Source organism: Vulpes vulpes, chromosome 4, assembly GCF_048418805.1.
Source record: "Vulpes vulpes isolate BD-2025 chromosome 4, VulVul3, whole genome shotgun sequence".
In the NCBI taxonomy this organism is placed as follows: domain Eukaryota; kingdom Metazoa; phylum Chordata; class Mammalia; order Carnivora; family Canidae; genus Vulpes; species Vulpes vulpes.
In genome coordinates, this window is record NC_132783.1 from 111,630,085 (window position 1) to 111,651,219 (window position 21,135).

At 41.1% G+C, this 21,135-nt stretch overlaps 1 protein-coding gene across 12 annotated transcripts in view; it reads right to left on the reverse strand.

The window, feature by feature from the left end:
• CYFIP2 (cytoplasmic FMR1 interacting protein 2) overlaps window positions 1-21,135 on the reverse strand; it is a 132,585-nt gene that overhangs the window by 100,412 nt on the left and 11,038 nt on the right. For 6 of the 12 annotated variants that reach the window (XM_072756754.1, XM_072756750.1, XM_072756752.1 and 3 more), the window contains exons 2-3: window positions 5,881-6,015; window positions 4,267-4,356 (exon numbers count right to left, since the gene is read on the reverse strand). In XM_072756754.1, coding sequence (XP_072612855.1) covers window positions 4,267-4,356; window positions 5,881-5,997 — 207 coding nt within the window. In that variant the 5' untranslated portion in view covers window positions 5,998-6,015. Of the gene's footprint in view, window positions 1-4,266; window positions 4,357-5,880; window positions 6,021-21,135 lie in introns of all 12 variants that reach the window. The other 6 variants (XM_072756756.1, XM_072756749.1, XM_072756751.1 and 3 more) reach the window with 1 other exon arrangement.

Consider the following 21,135-nt stretch of genomic DNA (forward strand, 5'->3'; position numbering starts at 1 on the left):
CAAACATACATCACACATCACACACATTCTAGGTGATCTGTAAAGGGAAGAGTATTATTAGGAAAAAGACAGTCTGGCAGAAACGTGCACACTTGATCACAGTGGTACTGTCCTAACACCAAGAAGTGGAAACTACCCAAATGGCCATTAACTGATGGGTGGATAAATACAATGCGGCCCAGCCACCCAAAGAAACAGCACTCATCAATAAGCAGGAGTGAAGTGCTGATACATGCCACAGCATGGATCAACTCTGAAAACATTCTGCTAGTCACAAAGGCCGCATGTTACATGATTCATTTAGATGAGATGGCTCAGAACAGACAGATCCATAGAAACACAGCAGATTAGTGTTTGCTAGGGGATAGGGAGAGACAGGAATTGGGAATGACTGGTAATGGGCTTGGGGTTTCGCTGTGGTGATGGCAATAAAAAGGTAGGGATTTTGTATGACACTGTAAATACATAAAAGAAACGCTGAATTATACCCTCTAAGTGGTGAATTTGATGCTATGTGAAGTTTCCAAAAAAGCAATAAAAAAGAGTATCATTAGACCATGTGTCTTGTAAATGTATGTACTGATATAAAAATGAACCTTTACTAATTTTTTAAAAAAGATTTTATTTATTTATTCATGAGAGACAGAGAGAGAGAGAGAGAGAGAGAGAGAGGCAGAGACATAGGCAGAGGGAGAAGCAGGCTCCACGCAGGGAGCCCGACATGGGACTCAATCCCAGGACTCTAGGATCATGCCCTGGGCCGAAGGCAGTTGCTAAACCACTGAGCCACCCAGGGATCCCCTAATTTTTTAATTCCACATATCACATCTACTTCATAGTATCTCCCTAGTGCAAGATCAGATTTAATTTGGAATCTATTACTTTTTACAGTTTTGCTTTCAACAGCAAATGTCAATAATGAGTCATACTTTCAATTTTTAATTTGGAGTACTTTTAAAATCAGTAACAGATTGTCCTTGAGACCAGAGAGAACCAAGAACCTAGCCTGTGGGTCTCCTGCTGCTCCTGCTTCAGAAAAGATGTCAAAAGAGAGAAGTGACAGTAACAGAGGGAATGTGTGTCCACTTGTTAGCACCAAACAGCCCACCAGCAGGGTGAGATTTGCACTTTCACTCAATGAATGGTTTACTGAGTGCTCACAGGTCCCAGGCTTCAGGCTGTGTGCTGTGAGCAAGTGCAGCGAACAAGTATAGTGTAGATGCTGCCCAATGGATTGTTCAGGTGACCATCAACTTTGCTATATGCCTGGAGTGCAGAAGTCAGGACAGTGTGGCAGGAAGAGCCCTAAGTGCAGCCTCAGGAGATTGAAGTTCTGGTCATGGCTCTGCTTAGGCTCATCTTTTACCTTAAAAATGTCACCATTTTCTCATTTAGAGTTGGCCTGAATCACTGGATCACCCCTGATGCCCAGGCCATGCCCCACGAGAACTAAATCCTTATTTCCAGGTAGGGGCCCAGGCCTTGGTGTTTTTTAATGCTCTCAAAGCAAGTGCAGTGTACAAGCTCAAGAAAGGGCATGTGGACAAAGAGAGAGACACTATATATGTGTGTGCACAGAGAAACCCAAACCCAGGAAGTCTCTGAGAATCTTTGTCTCTGTGTCTTTGCTTCTGCTCGTTCCACCATCTAGTGTGCCCTCCCCACTTCATCTCTGACACATAAAATTCTAACTACAAGAGACAGCAGAATTGAGTGTAAAGAGATCAGGACTGGTAACCAAAAGCCTTGCTTGATTCCAAGTTCAACCCTATAATTTGTTAGTTTGTGGGATCATGAGTAACTTGCTTGTTCACTTCTCCAGGTCTCAGTTTTCTCATCTCTAAAATGGACATAATGATCCCTTTGTGAGTCACAGGGCTATTATAAGGCTCCAATGATATCTATGTGTGAGAATATCTTACACATTTTAAATTATCATACAAACGGTTAAAATGTGTATCTGTATATATATAGCATACAAGGCCCTACTCAAAAGCCCCTTCTTTCAACAAACTTTCTCTGACCCTTAACTCTTCAAAAGCAGAGAGCTTTGAACTTTTACCTTGTCATTTACCTTTAACTTAATACATTTCTATTTGCCTACACAGAGTAATCTAGAGCACAGGTTTTATAGTCAGACAGACCTGCATTTGGCCAAGTCATTTGTCAGTGGCAGGGCTTGAGTAATTCACTAACTTTCTGAACTTTGGGTTTCCCTGTCTGTAAAATGGGAACCTATCTCACAGGGTTGAAATGAGAACTAATTCAAACAGTGCATTTAAAATATCTGATAGAGAATTTATGAATAGACATTTCTCCAAAGGCGATATCCAAATGGCCAATAAACACAAGGAAAGACACTCAATATCACTCATCATATCAGGGAAATGCACATCATAATCACAATGAGATGCCACCTCACACCTATCAGAATGGCTAAAATCAAAAGCATAAGAAATAACAAGTGTTGGTGAGGATGAGGAGAAAAGGAACCCTCTTGCACTGTTGCTAGGGATGCAAACTGGTACAGCTACTGTGGAAGACAGTTTGGAAGTTCCCCCCAAAAATTAAAAATAGAACTATCATGTGATCCAGTAATCACCCTGTTAGATATTTACCCAAAGAATACAGAAACACTAATTTGAAAGGATATATGCACTTCTGTTTGTTGCAGCATTATCTACAATAGCCAAAATATGGACACAACCTACATGTCCATTGATAGATGAATAGATAAAGAAGATGTGGTATGTGTATGTGTGTATATATATACACACATACTATGTTTTATATATGTGTATATATGTAATACATATATTAAATATATATGTATATAATTACATATTATGTATATATGTATATAATAGATATGTATTTTATATGTGTATGTAATATATATATATTTACTATAGAATGGAATATTATGCAGCCACAAAAAGAATGAAATCTTGCCACTGCAGCAATACTGATGGACCTAGAGAGTATAATGTTAAGCAAAATAAGTCAGTCAGAGAAAGACAAACACCATATGATTTTACTCATATGTGGAAATTAAGAAATAAAACAAACACAGGGGGAAAAAAAAGACATACCAAAAAATAGACTCTTAACCACAGAGAACAAACTGATGGTTACAGGGAGGAGGTGGGCTGGGGAATAGGTGGAATGGCTGAAACAGGTGATGGGGATAAAGAGGATACTTAGAATGAGCATTGAGTTATGTACAGAACTGTTGAATCACTATATTGTACACCTGAAACTAATATAACACTGTATGTTAACTACATTGGAAAAAATATATTTTTTAAATAAATAAAATACCTGCACAGAAAGTGTTCAATAAATGGAAAGTTTGTTCACTTGCCTCATTGAGAATCAAGACTGGCCACTATTTGTCCTTGTGTATCTCCCTCTCCTACATTTAGCAGTCTCTGCGGGTACCAGGTATACAATATATATTGAATGAATGGGGCTAGGGATGGTAAGGCAAGGCTTTAGCATATAACTGATACAGTGAGAAAGGTCCAATGAGCTACAGGCAGAGCCTCTGAATGAGGGTTCTGAAATTCTTCAAATTCCAGGGCTACATGAGAATAAAAGCAATGGGGATGCCTGGGTGGCTCAGTGGTTAGGCGTCTGCCTTTGGCTCAGGTTGTGGTCCCAGAGTCCTGGGATCAAGTCCCGCATTGGGCTCCCTGCATGAGGCCTGTTTCTCCCTCTGCCTATGTCTCTGCCTCTCTCTCTCTGCCTCTCTCATGAATAAATAGATAAAATCTTTAAAAAAAAAAGAGAGAGAGAATAAAATCGATCAAAGCCCAAGAGGCAAGTGGAAAATGGATGATTCCTTACAGATAGGTCAGATACAGACCTATTAGACCATCGACCCCATTTGTGAATGATTTAGACCATGAACTTCCTTGGGTTAATAAGATGTTATTCTATAGCCACCATCTCTTCTTTTTGAGAAACCTTTTGCTTTTGTCAAGAGACAAATTTCCACATAGCCAGTAATCTATAAAGTATAAGACAAGGCAGGATTAAACTGCACATTAACCTGAAAAGCTACAGAAGTTCACGGATATAAATAATGGGATCCAGTGGGGCCCCACAGGCGAGCCAGAAGGCAGGGGAACAGTGTGCCCGAGGCATTGAGAGGGGGTGGGGCAGGACCTGAGAACCGGCTTACGGAGACCAGTCTGAGGCAGGCAGCTCTGGGAATAGCTGAGCACAAGCCCCTCCCGTGCTGGCAGGATCACGGCGACTTACCATGCTGGAATGGACCGTAGCCTGCTCAATGTACCTTGCAATGCCTGTGACAAATGCATTCCTGTCCTCGAAGTTTGTGTCAAAGTTAGCCTGGAGGAATTAGAGGACAGAAATATTCGTTTGTTGGAAAATGAGTCCAAGGTGGCTGGGTGTCCAAAAACGAGTCCAAACCACTGCCAACAAATGCCACACGTCTCTGTGGAAACCTATCTCCACATTGTTCCTCTGATCTTCCCCCAAGAAACCCCACTCTGACTCACACTGGGCAGGCGCTGGCTAGATGGGGCCTGCATCTGCTTTCCCAGGTTCACCCGGCAGAGCCTTGGAAGTACACGCTTAAACTATAGAAACCTAAAGAGCTATTAAAAATTAAGGTGTGCATTATTTTCATCCAGAAATTGCAAAAATACTCACCTGAGGCTGCAGATACTTATGCATAAGGATGATAATTGCAGCATTTTTGGTGACAGCAAAAATTGGAAACCATCCAAATGTCCATTAACAGCAAAAGGCTAATAAATAAATAATAGCGTATCCATACGAGGGACTTATAAGTACTATGTGGTGGTCAAAAATAAGATGGTAGCACTGTAGTATTGCTATGGAAAAATACCCACAATAAACTTTAAGTTAAAAAAGCCAAATTATAGAGCAATATATATACTCTGCTTCCCTTTTGGTTAAACAATATATATCTATATCAATGTATAATATATATATCATATATATGGTAAAAAGGAGTATGTGTATGTATATGTAGACATAGTTACAGGGAAATTTTATTTTGTTATACTTTTCTGTATTGCCTGTAATAAAAAAGATATTTATGTAATCAAAAATTTAATGTGGGTTAGAAAATGTGAATAAGCCGTTTTGTCACCTGAACCTTCAGGAATATGCTTAAATAAAATCTAACTACTGAATGAAATTACAAATATATTATGCATTCATATTTAGTTTCAGTTAGCAGGCCCAGAACCTACAAAAGGTCAAACATGGCTAAAAATTTCATATTAACTTATTCTTTCCCAATGTGGCATGCTCACCTGGCATGCCCGGATGAGGGGCTATCTATAAAGTGGACTCCAGCTACACTGCTGCCCTTCCCATCATGCCCTGATGGGTGGTTGGGCGGGGGGGGGGGGGGGGGCGTCATGGTTTTGAGCGATCTGATCATGGTTTATCATAAGCTCAGGCACAAGCAAACAATGGTGACTGGCATCCCTGAGCCATTAGCTGCTATGGGGAGCTGAAAGCTCTTCTCACATACATGAAGGAAAAGTAATTACCCAGGCAGGCTCTAGGGGTTTCTAAATTGTAATATTTAATTCATGAGATCAGAGCTCCCAGATCCTTGGTTGGTGCTGCAGCAAGAACAGCAGGGAAGGTATTTGAGGTCAGAGAGGATCAACAAGCCTTCCCTGGGGAGGACAAATAGCCCTGGTTTATGTTTACGAGCTAATCTATTCCTCATACTCAGCTCCACCAGGGCACGAGGGACTCCATCAGCTCAAGACCTTTCACCTTTTAGAGGCAGGCATCCCCCTTCCCTGTGCCTTCAGGGCAAACCCTCAGAAGGGATCTGGAACTCCCTGGTCCTCTGGAAGAACTGACCTGGTACATGATGGAGGAAGGTGGTGGCTCGATGCATGGCTGCTGGTCGGGGAGGGGCAGCTCTTCCAGCAGGTCCACGTTGGACAGGGCATCTTCCAGGGTGACGTGGGTGGTCATGGCTGCAGCTGCTGTCTTCTGCACTGAGGGAAAAGAATGTTAGGGGCCTCCAAATGTGTCTCAATATCTCCCAGAGAATGAAGGGGGCTTTACATGCATCGAGACCACTTCCATCTGCTGCGTCTTCACAAGGTGCTCACAACCTGTACCTGATATTTGAGGATCTCTTTACAGTTTAGGAAGTTTTTTTTTTTTTAATGTCTATTATCTGGACTAAACTTCACCACCACCTTCTGTGATCAACACGGCAGGTGGTTTACAGAACTGATAAATGAAAAGGCTCCGAGCAGTTATATGACACCCATACAACCACAGTGACTAAGGGCAAAGGGCCTCAGATGTACCTGATGCTAGACAGGAGCCTCGGCCACCCCCAACTTCTGTTCTGCATGAGGATATGGATCAGTTCTACTCCTAAGTTACCAAACAGCACAAATATACATGATAGAAATAGCCACGATTATTGACTTGATTCTACTCCAAACTCAGTAAGCTGGAACTACAAGAATTCAGACTCCAACAAATTTAACCTTATTTGCAAAAATGGAAGAGCCATGGTCTTCCTTGGTCTGGAGATGCTTTGAGGCACACCAAGTAAATCAGTCCTAAATGGACATTTCTGTGTCCTGGACCCTGGCAGAGTGCAGTGGATTTGATGAGAGCTTCCCCTAGCAGTGAGGCTAAAGGGGATCTGAAGATGCACTTAACCCAACCCAAGCTAACTACTATTTTAAGAACTCAGCACCCAGCAAACAGAATACTCATTTTTTTAAAGTGTACATGAAACGTTGATTAAAAAAAAAGATCCTGATTTAGACCATAAAACAGGTTCTCACAAGTTCTCCCAAATATGACATCCTAGAAGTTACGTTCACAAATGACCATGCAACACAATTCAAAATCAATAATACAAATCACAGCCAAAAAACCTCCTATACCTATGAAAGTTTGCAAAAACATACTTCAAGGCTACTCACAGCTAAAAAGGAATTCAAATAGAAATTATGAAACACTTAAAATTGAAATAGCTGAAATAAATGTCTTAAACATATTTAGCAGAAAGTAAGAAAGTGAAACTAAATGAACCTAATTTTGACTCAAAAATCTTAAAAAGGAATAAAAAATCAACCCAAAGAAATGAAAATGCAAGGACTGACCATTACAAAAGCAGAAATAAATGAAGCAAAGTACAAAGCAAAGCAAAACAGAGTAAACTAGGTGAATAAAAGTCAAAAAACTGAGTTTAATAAGATTAACAATAATAACGAGCTGCCCCTTTAGCACATTTGAATAAGGAAACAAAGAGAAAGCCCACTTCTGATGCTCTGAGCACCCCTCTCTTCCCTTCCCCAAATCCCAGGCAAGCCTGAGATGGGCTTGCAGGCTAGAGTTTTGAAGTGTCAGAGAATGTGTCCTTGATTGCTTGTCAGGAAATGAGGCATCTAAACCAGGGTAGAATAGGACCACCAACATGACAGCTGGATCTAGGGGCTGCAGAGTGTACCCAAGGGCATGCTGTCTCTAAACTAGTGTCTCCTGCAGGCTCATGGCTGCGAGGGCAGCTCGGGGCTGAGCAGCTAACTATGCTTCTTCACACTTCATGGAGTCTCCTAACACACTTCCCTGTCAGGTACTGTGGTGACAGCGAATGCCACGTCAAATGAGGGCACGAGGAGCTCAGAAGTGATTTCCCCTCTGTCTTCTGCAGGCATTTGACCTCATGGTGGTGGTTTCAGGTCCTCTCCATGCCTGTGCTTCTTCCTATTCTCTCCCCTGAATTCTACAGGGCATCCAGTTCTACAGCAAAACCATTTACCAATCAACACACAAAAAATTATCTTCTTTCTTACATTAATATTAAATTCATTTCATAGGAAGAACTAATAATTTTATAGAGTAGAGCATAATGATCTACAAGCTCCAAAGCCCTAATAACTCTTCATTAATTCTAATAATAATAATAATATTTCTTTAGCCCCTACACTGCTAAGCACTCCACTATTTCTGGATTAACCTTGCATCAACCCATAGGTAGGTCCTATGATTATTCCCATTTTATAGAAGAGCCAACAGAAGCTCAAACTTAAGTAATTTCACAACGTCAAGTGCTGGTAAGTGTCAGGCTGGGGTTGGAACCAAGGTGTCCAGTTCCAGATTTTGTGCTCCCTTCCACGTGCTCAGACTCATATTGCAAGACTGCGTGTTACTGACAGGAGGTCTGTCTCTACAGTAAATCTTTTCAAATGCTACACATCAGTGATTATTGGTCCTGCTTGTGCCAAAGAACTACAGGCACAGTTGTTGTTTTTTTAAGATTTAGTTATTTGTTTGAGAGGAGGGAGGGGCAGAGGGAGAAGGAGATAATCTTAAGGAGGTTCCCCACAGAGTACAGAGCCCTTCGTGGGGCTCAATTTTATGACCCCAAGATCATGATGTAGGCCAAAATCAAGAGCCGGATGCTTAATCCACTGAGACACCCAGGCATCTCCCACAGGCATAGCTTTTTAATAATAAAATGCCTGGGCTCCATCTCTAGGACCTTGGTAAGGATGTAAGATAGCATAAGGAAGGAAATCTGGTAATATCTAACAAACTTGTATATGCATTTTATTCTTTGACCCACAATCCCACTTCTAGGAAACTATCCCAAAGATAAATTGATAAAAATGCAAAAAGACATTTGCACAACGCTATTGACTGCAGCATCATCTGGAATAGCAGACAGAAGTTTGCAAAATGCAAACACCCCTTAACAGAAGATTGTGTGAATAAACTATGGTACAGCTGTACTGTGAAATACTAGGCAGCAGTAAAAAGGAATGAGGAATCTATCTATACACACAACCATGGGGTGATCTCCAGGATAAAGTTGTGTACAATACATTTATTTAAGAAAGGAGTGATGCGCGCGCGCACGCACACACACACATTAAAAATCAAACAATGAAAGGATAAATCACCTAGTTTTAAAAACTGGCCACCTATGGGGAAGATAGGCTTGAGGGTGTAGAGATAGAGGCAAGAATTCTTTGGATATACTGTTTTGTAGATTTGACTTTGAAATCACATACTTTACATAATTATAAAATAAAATTTAAATTTAAAAAAGCAACCATCCCCCCAAAAAAGTAAGATAAAACAAATGAAGGTATATTTGTGTTAGTTGTTGGCATAACTACACAGAAAGAACCTATTCCAAGTGATTTTCACATTCAGAAATTTGATCCTACATTTCTGATGGGAGATACCCTAAGAACAATGAAGAGTTGCAAAAAAAACAAAAACAAAAACAAAAACAAAAAACTCATGCTTTTTTTAGTAATTATATTGGTTAATTGTTGCAGTGCAAAGTAAAACAAATTAGTAATTGTGGAATACTCTATCATTCCTGGTGGTGTTGAGCACTGCCATTCTTGGTGAAAGGAGATATTAAACCAAGTAAACCAAATAGTCCTGAATAGGAAATTGGGTATTAGTAGGAAGTCATCATGTGTTCTGACTTTAAATATACCATATGTATGTTTGTATGTATGTATATATGTGCATTTACTTCCTAGCTCTGTGCACTGAAAAGCCCAGGACGCAATGACCAACCCATGAGCAATGAATGAGTGCCTTTAGTGTCAAGCTGTGTCAAGCTGTGGTCTGAAAATTAGCATTTCCCACTAAAAGGATCAGTATTTTGAAGAAACAGCTCGTCCAGGTCTGGGACAGAAAAAGTATAAGAAAGGCTTAGAGCAAGGTGTCACAGAAGAAAGCAAGGAAGCAGCTCTCTAACCATGACTCCTGGGGTGTGTCCAAGGGACCCAGGAGCCAACCTGAGGCAGCTTCCATTGGCCAACAAAGGGGACTGTGAGCACAGTTAGTATACCTCAATGAAACAATATCAAATATGTTTAAATCCATGAAATAATAAAGACAATTAGACCTTGGTTTTGTTAACTTTTGTTTGTTTACTGCTGGAGGATACCTGTGAACCAAACTTTATGTTGAAAATAGGTACAAAAAAGGAAAAAAGCAAACATTTAACATACCTTTCCTATACAAACTGACCGCTGGATAACCAAATTGCAGAAGAGGGGATGTTTCTCTCTACAGATATAGGAGTTCTTTTTTCCCCCAGAAATATTGGCAACTAAAATATCCCCATTTTTCTAACCCTTAAAATGGATATAGGCACTGATCGTCAACCACTGCTGGCATCACTAAATGAATTACAATCAGATATTATGTGCCTCCTGACGGAAAAGCACACCATTACCTTATGAAGAATGCTGGACCCAAAGCAAAACACTTAAACCCAATCAAGCCTTTGACACTCATTCATAGGAAATGGAGGGGACACAAGAACACATTAAAATACACCACAGTGATGTAATTAGTAAAACATAATCTATGGGAAACTCTGCGGGATAAATGACTCAGTGTCTTCAATAAATAAATTCCATGGGGGAAAAAAGAGATGGAGGGGAAACTATAGCCAATAGGGGACTTGGCAGACGATCACAGTGCGTCACCTTGTTTGGATCCTCTTTCAAACAAAATCGTAAGAAGCCAACCATAAGAAAACAATCATAAAAAAAATCGTTAATGAGGAGATAGGAAAATTTAATAGTGACTGGGTGTTTGATAATATTGAGGAAACAGTGCTATTATTTTTCAGATGTGATAACAATAACAAGGTTATATTTTAAAAGAGTTCTTATCTTCTAGAAACACTTACTAAAATATGGGTAAAATGATAGAGGAGTTTGCTTCCAAATAATACTAGATGGGGAGAAAGTGAGTAACAGATGAATCAAAACTGGCTAGGAGTTAATAACTGTTAATGCTGTGTGATGCTTATAGTATTTTTTTCCACCCAATTTTATATATGTTTGAAAATGTTCAAGAAATCATCAGCTCAGTGTATATAGTATCAGCTTTTATCCACGTCCCCTTCCTTTACCTTCCATGACTCCCACTTGCCATGATCTTTCTTTTCACCTTCCTACAACCTGGGTTTCTTCTGGACTTTACAAGCTTCAAAACAATTCATCTACCAGAATAACCCTTCAGGTTTTTCCTTTAACACAATAATACCCCTGCACCTCCCTTGAAGAGAATCAATAAGTGAACAGCCTACAAGCCAGTAAATTAGGAGTCTTTATTTCTGTTAATGCAACCTTCCTTTTCTCCTTGTAAATTCAGCTTCTCTAATGGATTCCTGTGTTTGTTTGTAGATCATTCACTGCCTCAGGGAGAAGGAAATCAGACATTTTTAACTCAAGTGCTGTAAGTCACTGCCAACTCCACATCAATCAGAAAGAAAAAAAAAAAACATTTTGGGCATTTTAAGCAGTATACATGAAAACAGGCACTTGTTTTCTGGCTCAAGTGTCCTGCCCATTTCACAATCTTCCAAATGAGAATAATTCCTCATATCCAGTCAATGAACATGTGGCCATTTTGCCACTTTGGAAAAGAAATTAATAAAAATATTGAACAATGAACAGTGCTCTGAGAGTGTCACTTACCAGGCACAGCTGCAGGCTGTCAGGGCAGGCACTGATGGCAAATTTAAATTCAACATCTTGCTAACAAGCTCAAACCCAGCAGCCTGGTTTCACCAAAAAGTAAGAACTCTGGGCTCCAAGGCAATCTGCTTCTGGGAAGGGCTTTAGGGGCACAGTGGCTCAGATGACTGAGGGACCCCGAGAAGAGGAGATGGGCCCCACAAACACCAGAAGGGTGCCAGGAAAACCTGGCTTTGGGGATGCAGATTCTGACTAACCACACCCTAAAGGCTGCTACTATGTAAGCAAAAGATCTGCATTGTCATTTTCTATTTGACTTTCTGGAAGGAAAGGAAAAAAAGAGTAAGATCTTTTTACAGAAGTGGAATACCAAACAAAGTGTAACAGTTAAGCTTTAGCTATGGACTCAAATCTGTCATCTGTCACTAAGCTATATAACCATAAATAAGCATATTAACTTCTCAAGTCTTGGTTTCCTTACCTTTATGGGGGCAATAATTAATAATAGTCCCAGCCCTCAGTGATTTATTCTGAGGATTATATAACATTACAGAATGTGGAATGCTGCCCAATAGCAGGCACAGAGTAAGCCCTTGGGAAATGTTAGCAGCCGGGTGGCCTCTTTTCAACACAGTGAATGGATGAAGCAAACACTGCAACAGTTCTATTTAAAAAAAAAAAAAAAAAAAGGAGGGCATTACCATTATCTCAACTGCAGCATCTCAACTCTATAGGTCTTTCACATTGATTTCCTTAATCACAACCACCCTGCAGTTTCGAGAGAACAGGTGTTATTTTTGCTGTTTTTCTGAAGAGGGCATGGTGTTACTGAGAAGTGAAAACTTTCTTTCAAGGTCACGTGGTCAGCTGATGGCTGAGCTCGGCCAGAAAGGGGATATCTTGACTCCCAGTTCTTTGCCCTTTCTTCTGGACGACACCTACTTTTGTACCTTTATGAAAAGTACCAAGGACTTTACTTTTTTCCCCCTGTAGCTTGGCTGCTTTTTCCCTCATGAAGAACAACCCTCTGCCAACCTGAAAAGATTAGGTAACTATCACCTCTGGGTCCCACAAACATCAAGAGGCCAGGAAATATTTTCGCTGCCTGTAATCTCTCCAGCTAGAAAGCAATTAAATACATAAACAAATACATAATTTAAAAAATGATAAATATGAGTATATTTATATATATAAATATTATATAAATAAATATGTAAACAAATATGTAAATATAAAAGGGAGGCTTAGACTGTCCCTCTTTAAAAAAAGTGTATTCTTGACTGAGCAAGGAAAAATCCAAAGAAGGAACCTGGAGTGCAGCCTGCTTTTCCATGTATACACTGGGCATGTCGGAGATTACACAGGGACCCAAGTTTGCTGTGACAGGATGTAGCTTCACAGGTCAGTATTTCCTCTGCAGCTGAGACCCTTCCACATGTCAGAGTCAGCATCTTCATAGGTGTGGGGGCCAAACAGGGACACAGTCACCCATATGCATCTTGCAGGACTTCCACAGATTGTACCAGAATGGACCCTGTGGCTTATCCTGAACAGGCTGGAAATGAAATGACCCAGTGGTCAAACCTTGTGGCTTCAAACCCCACTGTGGCCACTTGGCACTTCTTTTAATGTATCGCCTATCTGTAAAATAAAGCCATAGGTTAGGTGCAGCCCCAGAGCTGACAGCAGCAAGCCTCACAGTGCTGCATGAAGAGGAGAGGCAGAGCCATGCGGGATGGAGAGGAACTAACTATATGGGCTTGGGAGTCTGGGCCACCAAGCACAGAAGCAGAACTCTACATACTTCAATGGCCTATAGAAGTATCATCACTAGCACAGGACACAGTAGAACCCACTGAAGGCTTCATACATTGCCAGAATGATCCTGGGGCTGAGGGAGCGGAGGATGAAGGGAATGTTACCTCCTTAAGGAGCCTTTCTGCCTCTCCTACCCTCTACCTGAATTCACTTCCTCCCCTGGCCCTCCTTAAACCCAGTGCGCCCCTACTTTCATGGCATCCAGAACGCTTTATTACATCTTTTACATTTTCTCTCCAGCTCTAAATGCCAAATTCCTTGAGGGCAGGAGCTGTGTCTAACTCCCACCCAGCTCCCAAGCACAGTATCAAGCACACATTCGTAGCTACGTAACGAATTATCCAATGAGTAGATGGCCAGTGAGCCCAAGACATCAAGAAATACATTGCTATGTCCAAGATACCAGGATTTTAAGATTGGGAGAGGAGGAAAAGGAGTATAAATAGCAAAAAAAACCTGTTTATGTTTTAGAAAGAACTCTATCAAAAAGGTTCAAATAGTTAACATGTGAGCACTTAAAGTGAACAGTTATCTCCGAAGTAAACGCACATCCTCCTCTCACGGTATGACTGGATTTCACTCATCTTTCAAGGTCTCTCCCCTCTGGGATCTGATTACTCCTTCCAATGTTGGTGAGGCTGGGAAATTGGAACCCTCAGACATTGCTGGTGGGAAGGTAAAACAGTGCAATAACTTATGAAACAAGCAGTTACTCAAATTTTAAAGCACAGAGTAACCATGTGACCCAGCAAATCCTTGCTTGCTCAATAAAACCAAATCCACACAACATACAAAAAGGATTAGACATCATGACAAAGTGAGATACAGCCCAGGAATGTATGATTGCTTTAACAATAACATCCAAAAACCAATTAAAGCAATACGCCATATCACGGAATAAAGGACAAATCCTACACGGTCATCTCAGTACATGCAAAAAGAGCATTTGACAAAATCTTATACTCATTCATGACAAAAACACTCAATAAACTAGGAATAGAAGGGAAGTCCCTCAACCTGATAATGGGCGGCTAAAACAAAACAAAACAAAACAAAACCCACACCCAATATCAGACTTAATGGTAAAAGACTGAATGTTTTCCTAAAATTAGGAAGAAGACAAGGATGTAAGCTCTCTCCATTTTTATTCAATGTTGTTTTAAGATTCTAGCCAGTGTCATTTGCCAAGAAAATGAAATAAAAGGTATCCATGTTAGAAAGGAAGGAGTCAAACTATCTCTACGCACAGATGCTTAATCCTGTATGTAGAAAATCCTAATGAAACCCACTGAAAAGTATTAGAATGAACAAACATGTTCAGCAAGGTTGCAGGATAAAGGATTGACATATGAACATCAATTGTATCTCTATACATTAGCAACACACAATCAAAAAATGAAATCAGAAAAATATATTTACAACAGCATCACAAACAATACAATACTTAGGAATAAATTTGACAAGGAAAAAGCACAAACAGCATACTGTGAAAACTATAAAACATTGTAAAAAATATTAAAGAAGGGATCCCTGGGTGGCGCAGTGGTTTGGCGCTTGCCTTTGGCCCAGGGCGCGATCCTGGAGATCCGGGATCGAATCCCACATCGGGCTCCCGGTGCATGGAGCCTGCTTCTCCCTCTGCCTATGTCTCTGCCTCTCTCTCTCTCTCTCTGTGACTATCATAAATAAATAAAAATTTAAAAAAAATTTAAAAAAAATATTAAAGAAGGCACAAATAAATGGAAAGATACCCCATTTTCATGGCTTGGAAGACTTAATAATATTTTAAGATGGCAATTCTCCCCAAATTGATTTAGATCCAATGTGATCTGAATCAAAATCCCAGCTGGCATCTGTAACAGAAATTGATAAGCTATTTCTAAAATTCATATAGAAATTCAAAACAATCCCCCAAACCAACAAAACTGGAGGACGTTCACTTCAAAATTTCAAAACTTATTACAAAGCTACAGTAATCAAAACTGTGAAAAAAATGTGTGGCATTGGTATAAGAATATGAAACAGAATTGAAAATCTAAAAATAAACCCTGATATTTAAGGTCAATTGATTTTTGACGAGGGTACCAAGTAAAAATTCAATGGGGAAAGAATACTTTTTTCAGCAAATGGTGCTGGGACAACTGGATATCCACATGCAAATGAATAAAGGTAAACTCTACCCCACACCACACAACAAATTAACTTAAAATGGATCAAAGACCTAAATGTAACAGCCAAAACAATAAAACTTTAGAAGAAAACACAAGAGTAAATCTTTGTGACTTTGGAATATGTAATGACATCAAAAGTACAAGCAGTGAAATAAAAAATAGATAAGCACCTATTTGATTTTACTAGCTTTTAATAGCGTCAAAATTAACTTGAAAATTTTTGTGCTTCAAAAAAAAAAACATCATCAAGAAAGTGAAAAGACAATCCACAGGATCGTAGAGACTATCTGGAAGTCCTATATCTGCTATAGAATATAGAAAGAATTACTAAAATTCAATAACAGAAAAAGAATCCAATCTTTAAAATGGGCAAAGGACAGGAACAGACTTTGCTACAAAGAATATATACAAATGGACAATAAGCACATAAAAATTACTAATATCCTTAGCCATTAGGGAAATGCAAATCAAAATCACAGTGAGTTATCACTTCACATCCATTAGAACAGCTATAATCAAAAAGACAGATATAACCAATGTTGGTAAGGATATGAAATTGGAACCCCTATATTCTGCTGGTAGGAATGTAAAACAGTTGCAGCAACTTTGAGAAACAGTTTGGCAGTCCCTGCAAATTTTAAACATAGAGTTATCATATGATGAAGCAATCCCATGCCTCAGTATAACCCCAAAAGAACTGACAACATATGTCCACACAAAAACATATACATGAATGTTCACAGCACCATTATTTGTAATAGCCAAAAAGTGAAAACAACTCCAATGTCCATCAGCTGATGAATGGGTAAATAAAATATGGTATGTCCACACTGTGGAATATTATTTAGCCACAAAAAGGAATGAGTCATAGTCACATCCTACAACATGGATGAACTTTGAAAATCTGCTAAGTGAAAGAAGGATAATATGCTTTTTAAAGGAAATATCCAGGGTAGGCAAATCAAGAGAGACATTAAGTAATTAGTGGTTGCCTAGGCTTGGGGTGGAGACTGGGGGAAATAGTGGTACTGCTAATGGGCATGAAGGTTCTTCTTTCTGGCATGATGAACATATTATAAAATTAGTCATGATGACGATTGCACAACTCTGTAAATACCCCATTACTGACCTATATGCTTTAAGTGGGTGACCTGCAGAGTGTATAAATAAATAAAGTCATTACCAAAAAAATGTGAGGGTTTGCATGAGTACTTGGGAAAACTTTGGGTATAACATAGGCAGGAGTGGTACAAAGAGAGAGGGAGCTAGAGAAGGAGGTGGGTGTGCTTGGGAACTATGATGCTACCCTGATGAGCAGAGACTGTACTGAAAAAAAAATCACCCGAGGAAGTGGGGGAGAACCAGAGAGTAACAGACACATCCACAGGATCCCATGGAGCAGGGCCCAAACCTGCACCTCCACCTGCTCCCCACCCCCACCCCAGTTTTGTTGCCCTGCCATCTGTCAAGTCTGGGGCTGCCCCACCCTGGAGGGGAGACTGCTCACACAGCAACAGTCTCTGACACGGGGGATGGGCTTTGAGGTTTAGAATGAGAACGAGATGGGTGTGTAGTCCTCCTTCCACCTCCACCCTGAGCTCTCTTTCTGCAAGGAGGACATTGGGGCTGAGAGGCAAGACAGATCTGGGCAAGGTCTGCTGGCCAGTTAGGGGCAGAGCTGGGGTTAACACTGTAACTTCCTGGGAAGGTAAGAAGATCTAATACAGTAATAGATAGGACAGAGCTGTAAGAAAACAAAAACAAAAACAAAAACAAAAACAGTAACATTAAATAGGTAGGCAGGAAGGGAGGGAGAAAATTCTACTTCTGCAATAAAACAAAAAAGCCATGAAGGAAAGGAGATAAATCAAAGGACATTGCCTAGCTCCTGTGACCATCATTTACACATCTTAATAATATAGATGCTTTAAACATGACTAAGGTTAAAACAGCTCTCCCTATATCAGGAGATGGGGACAGGGAGGGAGGCAGATGGTGTAAGAAAGCCAGGCCTTCTTCTATCACAGCAGGAAGTAAATAGACAATACATAGAACAGATAAATCAAGAAACGGCAGCGTAAGCATATCCTTTTGAGATGTGGAGACAAGTGCTGGAAGAAACAGTGAGTTAGAAGCGACAGCATCTAAGGGGAGGTGGGCACTGCTTGGTTGTTCTCATCACGCACCTTTCAGTACTCTTTGATCTTTTTAAAGCATGTATCGCTTTGATTGAAATTTTTATATTTACTTTCAAAGACAACAACCCAAGGCCTCCTTCCCAGCATTTCCAGGGACATCTAGCCAGTCCACAGCATGGTCTCCAGGTGGCCTTCGCTACCTAACTCCCTCGCTGTGGGGCTTCTGGGAAAAAGGCATCATCACCGGCGGCTTCTCTCCACACCAGGGACAGGAGGTCAGAGCAGAGAAGTCCATGTCTTGGGGCCTCTGGAGGAGGCCTACCCTCCTGGTTGTTTACAGCAAAGAAAAAGACCCTGGCAGGGTTAGAAACCTTGCCACTGCTCCTGCCAGCCAGTTCTACTCAGCTGCTTCCTGTGTTGTCAGGGCTGAGGGGGCCTTTCCGTTGATAACCCAACTGGGCAGATCCCATCCTCTTGCAGGCACCGGGGGTGGGGGTGAGGGGCACACGGTCAGGCCACGGAGGGTGGCCTGTCGATCTGCTCCCGCTGGGGCCTGTGACAAGCCACCATGTGAGGGGCACCAACGTGACCCATATCCGGAGATATGCTGCGTCTCAGAAGCACCTGCTAAAACTCAGGAAGGGAAGCCAGCTACGCTGCATCTGCTGTGGAAACAGAGTGAGACTGTAGGTTCAGCCCCCAGAGCAGAGCCTGAGGGCCTCAGTCTCACGGATGTGAAGCTGCAATCTGGTTGTGGCTCACTCTGAAAACTGACTTAGGCCCTGGAATCATATTTTCACTCATTCTAAAAAGGCCATTTCCCAGTCTGTAAAATATGGAAGCTGCCTGGGCAATGGTTCTCAACCACGATGTCAAGACTTCCATTGTGAAGGTTCTTGTGGGCAACTTTTACCAGTAATGGTTTATGTAATGAGGTGTGCAAGCAATGTACTTTTTATTATGTCTTTGGGAAGGTTCCAACTGCTCCTGTGCTATCATTGCTTGCATGTGTATCTTTCCCTGTGTGGGAGAAAACGGGGGTGGAGTGGGGAGGGGACTGGCTGTGGGTGTGGTGTGTTGAGCTCATCAATATTGTCGATCATATTACTAAAAGAAAGAAAAAAGAGTGCAAACCCAAAAGCAACTAGTTAAGAATCACTGGACTTGAGACTATCTCAGGGCCCTTCCAACCGGAAAAAAAAAAAAAAATATGACATGGACAGTAGATGGAGACTCCATGCAAAGGTCTTCTTTTAAGACCATAGTTCTCCAACGTGGATACCACACTGGCCAGGATGTTTGGAGTGCCACTACCTGCCCATGGACATTCCTGCCTTTGCTCCAACTCTCTCCACTCTCCAGTAGACTCTCCTCTCCCCTTCTTGAATCCTACCCTTAACCACTGTCAAGGCCCAATTCAAGATAGGCCTCCTTCATAAAGGTCTGACCAAACTCCCCCAAACTTTCATTTCTCTGGATTCTAAAAGTGCACAAAGAGTCTACAATTTCCTACTGCATTATAAATTGATTTATATTTCACTAATTCTTTGGATCACCAAAAACAGGAATGGTCATCTTTTTTTTTTTTTTTTTTTTTTTTTTTTAGATTGACTCATAGCCTTAGTACAGATCCGGGCACATGTTAGACACATTTTATTTACTTAATAAGCATGATATGAACAACTTGCTGAATGCATAAGCCAACGGCCCAAAATGCATATCTTCTGGTAAAAAAGAAAGTTTTTAATTTAAAATATTGTGGTCCTCTAAGGCATCATATCTAAGTCAACCTTCCTACTATGAAGACTTTGAAGAGACTTCTTTAGAAAATTCTGTCATGTCGTTTCCACCTTAACCCATAAGACACAGGTCCTTATTTCTCTTTCCCACATGAAGGTATAACATACTTGAAGGCTGGTAACTGACCCCTAGTCCTGATTTCTTTTCTTGCCATTCACACCTTGCCAAAATCTGTCTTAAGGCATCACAATTTAAAAGCACACACTGACTATCTTTCTCAGGTATCCCTTTACTTAACACTGAGTTACTGAGTGTCTTCTATGAGGGTCAGCCCTACAGATTCTTTGGTCTCAGAAAAGTTAAACAATCCTCTCATTCATCCCCCAGTTGATTTCTTATTCCACCCACAGGGGCAGCTGTTCCAAACCTCCGGAAGTCTCCTGAACTCTCCTAACCAGTCCACCACCTTTACTTTCTGTGGAGGACCTCATCTCCTCCCTTATTTAGAAGACAGAGACCATACAACATGGACATACTAACCTCCCTCGATCCTACGAAGAGATTAAAGTCTGAGAACCACTGCTCTAAGATGACCTAATGATGATGCAAACACACAATCAAAAGGCCTATTGATGAAGTCATCACTGGGTCCTTCTTGGGTATCTCTCCAGAAGGTCATGTTTACTTTCCTTTCTCCTTGCACTATTTCTGAGTCGCTGGAAGTCTCTCAAAAATGCCACTCGGCCATAATGGTCCCTGTAAGAATTCTGAAAACAATTCCTTTCAAGAATCTTCCTCTGTTGCCAGGGCCCAAGAAGTATGGCTTGAATGGTCATCCTTTGAGGCACACCACACACAGCCCTTGGCATAATGGCCATGGCCAGGAAGCCAATATCCAAACTCTGCATCCTGGGAGGCGTCCCACACCCACCAACTGAAATCTGAAGTGTCTTTGTACAGACAAGGCCATCCAGGGGCCTTGACAGAATCTGGGAATCACAAAGTGCCTTTCAGTTTCCCTTTGGCTCAATGTTACAGAGAGGCCACAGATTTGTCTTCTTAAATTGACACACAATATATAATTAATAAATTGTTCCTTTAGGAATAAAGGGCAGTCATCCAAAAGAGCCACACATTCAGAAACCTCTTTCTCTTCCCTGTTTCCACGGCCTTTCTTCTAAGACTGGGATTTATAGACATTATCTCATCTGCAGGCTCCTGTGGCAACAGGTAGGTAACAAGCAGGGCAAGCTGCTTTCCCTGGGCTAATTTTTAAAGTCAGAGAGGTAGTGGAGGATTTAAAGGCACATGGCAAGTCAAGGATAAATCCTGTGTCCGAAGGCCACTGCTCTGCTCTGTCTGCCTGGGAAGTGAAGCATGCCCTTAACATTTTTGGCTGGTTGCAAAATGCTAAATGCACACAGGAGGAAAGTTCCTTCCTGACCTCTGTTTGTGTGTTGAAATGTGAGAACTACCTCTGGGCTTCTGCTCAGTATATTCCCTCCCCTTCTTTCTGCCTACTCAAGTTATACCCACCTTCAGTGAGCTACTCAAGAGCACTTCCGACCTGAAGCCCTTACTGATACTACATCTTACCACTCTTTTGGTTAACTTTTGCAGGTAAATCTGCAGGGGCTAGGTTTCTTGGTCACAGAGCCAACTCCCCTGGGAAAAGCAAAATCCAGGAAGCCTCTGGAGGTAGCGTTGGGAAGGGCTATGGGTCGACTACACACAAGAACCGTATTCTTAATGATT